This window comes from Danio rerio, chromosome 12, assembly GCF_052040795.2.
Source record: "Danio rerio strain M-AB ecotype USA chromosome 12, GRCz13ab, whole genome shotgun sequence".
Lineage (NCBI taxonomy): Eukaryota > Metazoa > Chordata > Actinopteri > Cypriniformes > Danionidae > Danio > Danio rerio.
In genome coordinates, this window is record NC_141032.1 from 51,622,501 (window position 1) to 51,635,000 (window position 12,500).

The 12,500-nt window shown below is 40.0% G+C and overlaps 1 protein-coding gene across 3 annotated transcripts in view; it reads left to right on the forward strand.

Moving 5' to 3' along the window:
• zgc:86738 overlaps positions 1-6,095 on the forward strand; it is a 7,355-nt gene extending 1,260 nt beyond the window's left edge. The window contains exons 3-7 of one of the 3 annotated variants that reach the window (XM_087274876.1): positions 2,300-2,386; positions 2,518-3,035; positions 3,157-3,705; positions 4,202-4,379; positions 4,997-6,095. In XM_087274876.1, coding sequence (XP_087131002.1) covers positions 3,685-3,705; positions 4,202-4,379; positions 4,997-5,196 — 399 coding nt within the window. In that variant the 5' untranslated portion in view covers positions 2,300-2,386; positions 2,518-3,035; positions 3,157-3,684 and the 3' untranslated portion in view covers positions 5,197-6,095. 3 annotated transcript variants of the gene reach the window in all.
• The last annotated feature ends 6,405 nt before the right edge of the window (positions 6,096-12,500 follow it).

A 12,500-nucleotide genomic window follows, 5' to 3' on the forward strand; every position in this document is an offset into this window, starting at 1 on the left:
CGGTTTAGTCCCTTTATTAATCTGGATTAGCCACAGTGGAATACCCAGTCCCCCTATAGCGCATGTCAGGGACGGATTGGCCATCTGGCAAGGCAATTCTAGCAAATGCCAGAAGGGCCGGACCATTTTTTAAATGTGGGCCAGTCTGTTTTTTTAATATATATGTATTGTTTTTACATGCAGGCAGCTTTTATCACTTGCAAAATATGAATATTACGATGATAATGATGATGATAATAAAAAATGTTAAGCACTTGGCCCAATCAGCAATGTTCGGCTGGTTTTAAGGTGGGCCGACCCAATCAGAGGTTATGTGGACATAATCAAAATCTGGCAAGAATGTCAAACAAACAGTAAGTGCAACACAAGCTAATTGTCAGATGTGGACCGTAAAAAGTGAAAGGCTCAGAGAAAGCAAAAAAAGGGCTCTAAAATCAGACGCTGCCAAATGTATCAAATTAAATGAAATATTCTTGAATGGTTTAAATTTGGCTGCTGCATTGGTGGACAGTAGAGGAGGTTCATTCATTCATTCATTTTCTTGTCGGCTTAGTCCTTTTATAAATCCAAGGTCGCCACAGTGGAATAAACCGCCAATACTCATTCATTCATTCATTTTCTTGTCGGCTTAGTCCTTTTATAAATCCAAGGTCGCCACAGTGGAATGAACCGCCAATACTCATTCATTCATTCATTTTCTTGTCGGCTTAGTCCTTTTATAAATCCAAGGTCGCCACAGTGGAATAAACCGCCAATACTCATTCATTCATTCATTTTCTTGTCGGCTTAGTCCTTTTATAAATCCAAGGTCGCCACAGTGGAATGAACCGCCAATACTCATTCATTCATTCATTTTCTTGTCGGCTTAGTCCTTTTATAAATCCAAGGTCGCCACAGTGGAATGAACCGCCAATACTCATTCATTCATTCATTTTCTTGTCGGATTAGTCCTTTTATTAATCCGGGGTCGCCACAGCGGAATGAACCGCCAATACTCATTCATTCATTCATTTTCTTGTCGGCTTAGTCCTTTTATTAATCCGGGGTCGCCACAGCGGAATGAACCAATACTCATTCATTCATTCATTTTCTTGTCGGCTTAGTCCTTTTATAAATCCAACGTCGCCACAGTGGAATGAACCGCCAATACTCATTCATTCATTCATTTTCTTGTCAGCTTAGTCCTTTTATAAATCCAAGGTCGCCACAGTGGAATGAACCGCCAATACTCATTCATTCATTCATTTTCTTGTCGGCTTAGTCCTTTTATAAATCCAAGGTCGCCACAGTGGAATGAACCGCCAATACTCATTCATTCATTCATTTTCTTGTCGGCTTAGTCCTTTTATTAATCCGGGGTCGCCACAGCGGAATGAACCGCCAATACTCATTCATTCATTTATTTTCTTGTCGGCTTAGTCCTTTTATTAATCTGGGGTCGCCACAGCGGAATGAACCGCCAATACTCATTCATTCATTTATTTTCTTGTCAGCTTAGTCCTTTTATTAATCCGGGGTCGCCACAGCGGAATGAACCGCCAATACTCATTCATTTTGTTGTCGGCTTAGTCCTTTTATTAATCCGAGGTCGCCACAGCGGAATGAACCGCCAATACTCATTCATTCATTCATTTTCTTGTCGGCTTAGTCCTTTTATTAATCCGGGGTTGCCACAGCGGAATGAACCGCCAATACTCATTCATTCATTCATTTTCTTGTCGGCTTAGTCCTTTTATTAAACCGAGGTCGCCACAGCAGAATGAACCGCCAATATTCATTCATTCATTCATTTTCTTGTCTTTTTATTAATCCCGGGTCGCCACAGCGGAATGAACTGCCAATACTCATTCATTCATTCATTTTGTTGTCGGCTTAGTCCTTTTATTAATCCGGGGTCGCCACAGCGGAATGAACCGCCAATACTCATTCATTCATTCATTTTGTTGTCGGCTTAGTCCTTTTATTAAACCGAGGTCGCCACAGCGGAATGAACTGCCAACTTATCCTGCAAGTTTTTACACAGCGGATGCCCTTCCAGCCGCAACCCATCTCTGGGAAACATCCACACACACACTCATTCACACACACTCTCATACACTATGGACAGTTTAGCCTACCCAATTCACCTGTACCGCATGTGTTTGGACTGTGGGGGAAACCGGAGCACCCGGAGGAAACCCAGAAATGTTGAAAACCAGAAGTGTTGAGAAACACTGTTCTATATGTATATTCATTCCTTTATTTTTCATATCCATATGCATCACTGTGTGTGTGTGTGTGTGTGTGTGTGTGTGTGTAGGGTGTATAACTCAACATGTGAGAAGTCTTTGGATCTTCAGCGTGGTTCTGATCTGTGCTGTACACTGGATAACATCCCTCTCATCAGGTAAAATCACATCACAACTAACTAGGTGTGCGGAAAATATAGATTGCTGGACGTGTTTCTGATGTGTGTTTCTGATGTGTGTTTCTTATGTGTGTGTGTGTGTGTGTGTGTGTGTGTGTGTGTGTGTGTAGTAAGTGTGGTGGTGTTCCTCCAGAGAGCTGCTGGTTCAGTTTGCTGTGCAGTGCTGCATCATTCATAGGTGAGTGATGTGATTCAATGATTCAGTGATTCACTTCTGAACACTCATCTGATTCCTACGACTCTTTCAACATGCTTTATCTGTTACTAACCTCTTGATAAGATTGGCAGCAGACAGAGACAGCAGAGATCGTTCATCCTCGTGTCCAGCTGTAGAGAAGAGATGTCTGTGGAAAGAGAAAGTTACAGCAATTCATTTATATATTCAGTGATTGGTCTGTTTTATTTTACTTTTTTCCAGTGTCTGTGATTGGTCCGTTTTTGTGTTCCAGCATCTGTGATTGGCCTGTTTTATTTTCCAGTGTCTGTGATTGGTCTATTTTGAGTTGCAGTGTCTGTGATTGGTCTATTTTGAGCTGCAGTGTCTGTGATTGGTCTGTTTTGAACTGCAGTGTCTGTGATTGGTCTATTTTGAGCTGCAGTGTCTGTGATTGGTCTGTTTTGAGTTGCAGTGTCTGTAATTGGTCTATTTTGAGCTGCAGTGTCTGTGATTGGTCTGTTTTGAACTGCAGTGTCTGTGATTGGTCTATTTTGAGCTGCAGTGTCTGTGATTGGTCTATTTTGAGCTGCAGTGTCTGTGATTGGTCTATTTTGAGCTGCAGTGTCTGTGATTGGTCTATTTTGAGCTGCAGTGTCTGTGATTGGTCTATTTTGAGCTGCAGTGTCTGTGATTGGTCTGTTTTGAGTTGCAGTGTCTGTGATTGGTCTATTTTGAGTTGCAGTGTCTGTGTTTGGTCTGTTTTGTGTTGCAGTGTCTGTGATTGGTCTATTTTGAGCTGCAGTGTCTGTGATTGGTCTATTTTGAGCTGCAGTGTCTGTGATTGGTCTATTTTGAGCTGCAGTGTCTGTGATTGGTCTATTTTGAGTTGCAGTGTCTGTGATTGGTCTGTTTTGAGTTGCAGTGTCTGTGATTGGTCTATTTTGAGTTGCAGTGTCTGTGATTGGTCTGTTTTTGTGTTCCAGTGTCTGTGATTGGTCTATTTTGTATTGCAGTTATTGTGATTGGTCTCCTTCGTTATGCCCAGCTGATCCATAAACACACCAACAGTGTGTTGAACATTGAGGGTCTGTTTGCTGGATGGCTGTGTGCCGCAGGACTCATGATTGTGGGAAATTTCCAAGTAAGAGCACGTTAAATTCAATTAAAATTATTCTAATCATTATAGTTATAATGACACATCTCTAATAACTGATTTATTTTCTCTCTGTCATGATGACAGCACAATATATTAGACTAGATATTCTTCAAGACACTAGTGTTCAGCTTACAGTGACATGTAAAGGCTTCACTAGGGTAATTAGGGTAAAGTTAGGGTAATTAGGCAAGTCATTGTATAACAGTGGTTTGTCCTGGAGACAATCCAACACTAATATTGCTGAAGGGGCCAATAATATTGACCTTAAAACTATTAAAAACTGCTTTTATTCTAGCCCAAATAAAATAAATAAGACTTTCTCCAGAAGAACAAGTAATAGAGGAAACACTGTGAACAAATAGTTTATATGCCATAAAACAGTGCTTTAAAATTTCTCACTCACTGAACTCACACACATTTGCATTGATCCTGAAAGCGAGTGCTTGTATCTGACGCTGTGTTTGTGCTGTGTTTTCCGCAGGTGGATCATGCTAAAGTTCTTCATTATGTGGGCGCGGGTCTCGCCTTTCCAGCCAGTCTGCTGTTTGTGTGTGTGCAGACGCTGCTGTCGTACCGCGCATCAGAAACACACAGAGACGTGCAGATCGCTCACCTGCGGCTCATACTCACCGCCATGGCCTTCACCACACTCACTCTCAGTATCCTACAGTCTCTGCATGGCCAGGGTTGCCAGGTTTTGACAAAAACATTACTCCTGCTGCTCATTTTAAGTATTTCTTTAAAATGAGTTGATCAGTTTCCCAGAGATGGGTTGCAGCTGGAAGGGCATCCACTGCGTAAAATGTGCTGGATAAGTTGGCGGTTCATTCTGCTGTGGTGACCCTGGATTAATAAAGGGACTAAGCCGACAAGAAAATGAATGAATGAATGAGTTGATGAAAGCAAATGTAAATTGTTTTATGTTCAATCTACCTTAAATTTGTAAAAACACTTAAGTTAACTTTAATTGGTCTGTGTTGGGACAGCAGGAAGCAATTGTGTGGAACCCAGAATTTTAACAGTGAACAAAACTAGACCACTCAAACAAGTCTATACACTATACTATTTTTATTTGGGGTTAGGGTAGGGGAAGGTGTTAATAAAATACAATTTTATAAGCAATTTAATAAATAATATGATTAATACCCTACAGATTTACAGATATTTTTATAGTGAAATGTAAATGAGATATACGTAGCTAGTCAAATTAATATTTGATGCATATTTAAGTTGCATCAGCCTTGAGTGCCTTTGCTCCTTAACCTTCTGCCTGCAGGCGGTGTGTTTTTCATCCAGGAGAGTTTCGTTCTTCAGCATGCCGCAGCCATACTGGAGTGGATATTTGCCATCATCGTGCTGGTCTTTTACAGCTCGTTCTCGCTGGAGTTCGGCTCCATTTCTTCAGAAACACTCGCAGCAATGATGACCAAACAAGACGGAGCCACCGAGGAGGGACGCAAACTGGAGAAAGTCTAGAAAACAGCTGAGAACATCAGCCTTTATGTCTTGCTTTTAGTCTGAATATCTAAAAATCCTTAAATCACGACGTATAAAAAGGGAAGCTATTATGCAAAACTGACTTATATAAGGAGTTTGTGTGTCTGCAGTGTGTGAATATATCCAGCGTCTAATGGTGAACATGACCTAATTGTATTTATTATAATCAGACTTGATGCAGAAACACTTACGTGTCATCAGAGTGGGAGAGCCCCGCCCACTAATCTCCGTCTCATTAGCATATCCAGCAAGCCTGAGTGAGAAGCAGCCGTCTGTCCATTAGCCATTAGAGTGTTTGAGCTGCTGAAGATGATGTCAGCATAGACTAAGAGCATTCTAGATGTGCAGTTTTAGATGAAGCACAAATGAAGGAGTCTGTATAGACTGACACTTTGAAAACAAACTAAGAATTTTAAGATATTTGGACTAAAAACAAGACAAAAACCATGTAAGAGTGACATTTGTTTTGCAGTTTATGAGTATTGATGTTCAATCTGTACTGTGTGTGAATGCTGTACATCCATATAAGAACTTTAAGATCTTTATTAGGATTTTTATTAAAGGGATCTTGTTCACCCAAAAATGAAAATTCTGTCATGCTTTAAACTCTCTCTCCAGTGGATCCAAGTTTCTTTTTTTTCTGTTGAACACAAAAGAAGATATTTTGAAGAATGTTGGAAAGTGGTACCCATTGAAATCCATAGTAGGAACACATATATTATGGTAGGTATGGTACAGCATTAGTTTTGATGAATAATAATGACAGAATTTTCATTTGTTGTGTGAACTGTCTCTTTAAGAGCAGATCATGGATTATGGGAATTGTTTTCCTGCACTAAACAGAAAATAAAAGAGCAGTTCTGACTTTTTATCTCACAGTTTGTTTGTTTTATTCCTTTGTGCAGATGTACTTAATTATTGATTTATTCCTGTTCACTGCACTTTGATATTCTTCTATTCCTTTAGCAGCTAAAATGAGCAGAAAACAGCTGACATCAGCACCGGAAAATTAAAAGTGAATGGGATATTCTTGTTTTATTGTTAACACTGTGGCTCAGTGGTCAGCACTGTGGCCTCACAGCAAGAAGGTCACTGGTTTGAGTCCCGGCTGTGTCAGCTGGTGTTTCTGTGTGGAGTTTGCATGTTCTCCCCGTGTTGGCGTGGGTTTCCTCCGGGTGCTCCAGTTTCCCCCACAGTCCAAACACATGCGCTATAGGGGAACTGATCAACTAAATTGGTCGTATGTATGAGTGTGTGTGTGTGTGTGTGTGTGTGTGTGTTTGAGTGTGTATGGGTGTTTCCCAGTAATGGGTTGCGGCTGGAAGGGCATCCGCTTTGTAAAACATGATATGCTGAATAAGTTTGTGGGTTATTTCGCTGTGGCGGCCCCTGATTAATAAAGGGACTAGGCTGAAGAAAAATAAATGAATGAATGAACATTAACAACATCAATCAAACAACAGACAGGGTTCTTCAGGCTTTCAGCCCAAATAGAGTGTAAATTCCTTCTTCTTGTTGCTTTTAAGTTTCAATACACTCAAAGTACATTTTCAATTTTAAATCTTAAAAAAAATGATGTGTGAATATAAAATGTAGCTAAAAATATGTTAATGAAATAAATATTCCTTTAGATACAAATTAATTGAAGTCTACCGATAGGTGGCGCTGTCAGACCGTTTTGCTGGGAATGCCATGCAGCGTTGGACGTTTTAAGATGATGATATGTCAAATTTGCTGATCTATTTTGAGGATGTTAAACCCTAAGCATTTTTTTACATTTGATTTTTAAATAATATTAAGATATGAAATGGTAAATATAAATGTAATTGCAATGTTGAATGTTATGTTAATTATTCATAGAGCTTTTACAGTGTTGTTTTAGTTCACTATAATTTGAGCTATAATTTACTCACGTTGTTCTCGACATTTATAAGATTATTTTTCCTGTTAAACACAAGAAGAGATATTTTAAAGAATGTTGAAAGCGATAGTCATAAAGATTAATTGTAAGAGAAAATACTATCAAGGATTTTCCTTTTTTCCTATTAAAAAGTGCATGCATAAATACATTTACATAATAATAAATTACTATAGTTGTCTTACCATAGCAACTGTAGAATCACCACAACAGATCAATTACTGTAATTGCTGTTACCATAGCAATTATAGAAACACCTCAACAGATCAATTACTATAGTCCTTTTGTTACCATAGCAACTGTAGAACAACCACAACAGATCAGTTACTATAGTTGTTATGTTACCATAGCAACTGTAGAATCACTTCAACAGATCAGTTACTATAGTTGTTATGTTACCATAGCAACTGTAGAATCACCACAACAGATCAATTACTATAGTTGTTGTTGCCATAGCAACTATAGAATCACCACAACAGATCAACTACTGTAGTTATTGTGTTACCATAGCAACTGTAGAATCACCACAACAGATCAATTACTATAGTTGTTATGTTACCATAGCAACTGTAGAATCACTTCAACAGATCAATTACTGTAGTTGTTGAGTTACCATAGTAACGGTAAAATTAGTACAAATGCTACACTCTAGTACTTTACTACTGTATAGTATGGTTAGAGAACACTACAGTATTTACTATAAGTTACTATAGTATTTTTATATGGGAGCAGAACGTGATTAAAGTCATGATCAGTGTAAAAAATAAAAAGGAAAAAAGAAGGATACTCAGCAATATAAGGGACTGACACCCCAAACCAACAGCATATGAATGGACAAAAGTAGAGAAGCTGAGTAAGTTTTGTTCCCAGTCTACAGCTGTATTTAGCGTTTGTTGACACAAACAAATGAAGCAGACAGATGAGGAGGCCCAGAGATGTGAAATAATGAGGTGTGAGCCTCTGACTGTGCAGTGTGTAGTGTGTTCATGGCGTGTGTAGGGATTAATCGAGCTTTAGTTGAGTTAACGTCTCAATAACAGGATGCCGAGTCTCATTAATGTGCTTCTGTCCTCCGTCACTGCTGAGTAATGATTTACTGTAAATGTGTTGTAAACCTGAGGCCGCTTATCACGGTGCGCGTCACCGCTGTTGATTCTATGAAAGCCTTGTAGGTCTTGTTTGATTTGGGCTCCAGCAAATACAGTCCTGTGGAGGATGGAGAAAGAGTGTGTTGTGAGCTTGAGCAAATAATGGCAGTTTGTTGGTTATGTGTGTGTGTGTGTGTGTGTGTGTTGTGATATATTTGTTCTCCCCGTGTTGGTGTGGGTTTCCTCCGGGTGCTCCGGTTTCCCCCACAGTCCAAACACATGTGCTATAGGGGGATTGGGTAGGCTAAATTGTCAGAGTGTGAATGAGTGTGTAATTCCCAGAGATGCAGGGTTGCAGCTGGAAGGGCATCCGCTGCGTAAAACATGTGCTGGATAAGTTGGCGGTTCATTCCGCTGTGGCAACCCCTGATAAATAAGGGATTAAATCAAAAAGAAAGGGAATGAATGAATAAATACAAATATTAAAGATTCATTCATTTTCCTTCAGCTTAGTCCCTTATTTATTAGGGGTCGCCGCAGCAGAATGAACCGCCAACTATTCCAGCATATGTTTTACACAGTAGATTCCATTCCAGCTGCAACCCAGTACTGAAAAACACCCATTCACACACCTACACACACTCATACACTACAGCCAACACGGGGAGAACATGCAAACTCCACACAGAAACACCAACTGACCCAGCCAGGACTCGAACCAGCGACCTTCTTGCTGTGAGGCAATCGTGCTACCCACTGCACCACCATGATGTCCAAATATTAAAGTAAAGATTCAAACAATAATGCATAATTTTTTATTTCAAAATTGTATTTAATGTAAATATTTCTGCAATAATTCACTATTGTGTGTTTTTATTGGGCATTATTTGTATTTTCTTTCAGCCAGAGCTTCTTGGATTCAAGCTAGATGTCCTGATTGGTGGTCATGACCCAGACACCTGTGCAGCCTGTGTGTGTGTGTGTGTGTGTGTGTGTGTGTGTGTGTGTGTTTCGGCTGGTGCTTTCCTTAATGTCTTTACTGAAGGACACCAATCCTTTCCCGCAGATTAAGGTCAGTGTGTGAGGAGTCAGTGGCATATGTTAGAGTTTAAGCTTTAGTTAGTGTGTGTGGCGCTGAGGTTATCCTCCCTCCTGAAGACTTACGCCACTGATATCAGATTTAGCGGAGGTGATGAGTGCGCTGATGAAGCAGAGGAGAGAGAGACAGCAGAACACTGGGGTTTATGCATAACTCCATTACAGTTTTATTCAACCGCTTGCATTTTGTATAAGTAAGAGTGCAGTGTTGGGCGGCAAGGTGGCGCAGTGGGTAGTACTGTGGCCTCACAGCTAGAATGTCACATGGTTCGAGTCCCGGCTGGGTCAGTTGGTGTTTCTGTGTGGAGTTTGCATGTTCTCCCAGTGTTTGCGTGGGTTTCCTCCGGGTGCTCCGGTTTCCCCCACAGTCCAAACACATGCGCTATAGGGGAACTGATCAACTACACTGGCACTAGTGTATGAGTGTTTGTGTGAAAGAGTGTGTATGGGTGTTTCCCAGTACTGGGTTGCAGCTGGAAGGGCATCCGCTGTGTAAAATATATGCTGGAATAGTTGGTGGTTCATTCCGCTGTGGTGACCTCTGAGGAATAAAGAGACAGCTGAAGGAAAATGAGTGAGTGAATGAATGAATGAACACACTGGTGAAGACAGATTATTGTGTAACAGCAGAAGCTGCTGAAGACATGCCGTCTGTGTGGTTTCTGATGGGTCTGACTGCAGATCAGTGTGTGTGTGTGTGTGTGTGTGTCTGCATGCAGTAGAGTATGTGATATCAGCAGCCAGTCAGAGCGCAGCATGCATGAGGAGCACAAGAGGAAGTCATCAGATTGTGTTTCCTCTGTGTGTGTGTGTGTGTGTGTGTGTGTGTGTGTGTGCGCGCTTTGTCACTCATTAGCACTCAGCACACCTGCAAATGATAATATTCATCATCACAGCATTGATGTTCCGCAATCTGTGCGATGATCAGGCTATGAATAAGACTGAGGAAACGTGTGTGTGTGTGTTTGTGTGTGTGTGTGTGAGAGAGAGAGAGACAGAGTGTGCCTTTGAGTGTGTTTGTATATGCGCGTGTGTGTGTATATATATATATGTATGTGGTTATAATCATGTTTTTTATTGTGTGTGTGTGTGTGTGTGTGTGTGTGTGTGTGTGTGTGTTTGAGTGATTTACTGCTTTTGTATGTTTGTGACATTGTTTTCATGTGCGTGTGTGTGTGTGTGTCTGTACATGTGTTTCTCTGTATGTGTTTGCAGGAAACGTGTGTGCGTGTGTGTGTGTGTGTGTGTGTGTGTGTGTGTGTGTGTGTATTTGCATATGTGAAGATAGCAGAAAGGCTGCATGTGCAGATAAGTGAAGATAGGCAGAAATCAATGCAGATGCTGACCTTTAACACAACTCCTGACCCTCATTGTTGTCTCACACACACACACACACACACACACACATGCATCCATACATATACACCATAGATGCACACACACAGTGCCGTCTCTCCCACATATGCATGTAACAAGAACTTGCATGTATGTTATAAGATATATTTATTTGCATATTGTGTACAGTGTGTGTGTGTGTATCTGTGTGTGTGTGTTTGGGATGTTGTTTTGATGTGTTTGAGTGTGTGACTAACTTTGTTTTGTGTATGTCTTTCTGTATGTGTGTGTTTGTTGAAGTGAGTGAGTGACTGACTGACTGTTTTGTGTCTAGGTATATGTATGTGTGACTGCTTTTGTGTGTGTGTAAGGAGATATCATAAATGTGTGTGCGCGTGTGTGTGTGTGACGTCACCGCTCTCAGTCGGGCTGCCGCCGCGGATCTCTCTCATGTTCTTTGTTGCTGTGAGTTTTACAGCGGAGACCCGCAAAACACGGAGCCGGAGCTCACATCAGGAACAGCAACTCTACACACATAAAGCACAATAATAATGGATAATATTGAGGCACTATTGGGATTTTTAATAATAGTTGGAAAAGTTTTAAATGTAGTTATTTTAATTTTAGTCATTTAGTTGTTTATACACTGTAAAACCCAAAAAGTTAAGGTAACTCAAACCGAAAAGGAAACCGATTGCAACAAACCATTTAAGTCTATAACTAATCTGTGAACATTATCAGTTTGAGTAATGAAGCAATTTGAGCACTGTAAAATCTAATAAATGAAGAGAAGTCAAGCCAACTGAGTCCTGTAAAACTCAATAAGTTAAGGCAACTCAAACTGTTTGAGGAAACCGATTTGAGTGAACTAATCTATATGAGTACTGTGAACTTACTCTATTTAAGTTGTAATAAGTAATGAGGTGTTTAATTAACCCATTATCTTCAACCCTGAGTTCAAAACTCTTTTCACATGAGTAGAATTAACTTCCAGTCAATTTTGAGGTAACCACACTCATTTCATCTGATAAAGCTGACTGTTGGGTTTTACAGTGTATGTATTGTAATTAGTTGTTTGTTTTAATTTGTTTGTTTAAACAAAATTTTACATTTTTGTACAATAATCAAATGAAAAAGAAAAATAATATTTTTGCAAATTGCTGAAATACTCTTGTTAAATATTTCAGTTTCAATCTTTATATATATTTTTTATTTATTTATTTATTTTGCATAATTCATGTTTTGAAAACCTGTGATGTAGTCATATATGTATATAATAACGTGTGTGTGTGTGTGTGTGTGTGTGTGTGTGTTATGATCACCTGCGATCTAGCGGCTGCAGATTGCTAGTAAACACAGTTCACTAAAGAACTGCAAATCCACCAGGACTCCAAGTTCCAGTCGTGCACCTCTCACACACATCTGTTCCTCATTCCGTTGATATCACACACTCAGGAGCATGATTACATGGACTATATGCACAGCACTAGGGTTGGATCGATAGACGATGTCATCGTCTATTGCCGATGGCCAATAGACATCACGATGCTGAGCTGGCATCACGATCCGCCACCCCGCCCCCCTTCGCAAACCCACTCACAAAAAATACACACTTAGGTCCCATTTACACTAATGCAGCCTAGTTTTAAAAGTGAATTTTAGAACGAAAACAATTCACATCCACACTGGCGTTTCATCCAGAATTCCTGAAAAGGTGTTTGTCCACACTATACGAGTATCACTTGCTGAAAACGCACATCAGCGGTGGCCTCAAATCATTTATTCGTTATGAATTAATTAATTATTGATGAATAAATAATTTACAGACTCAGCACACACACACA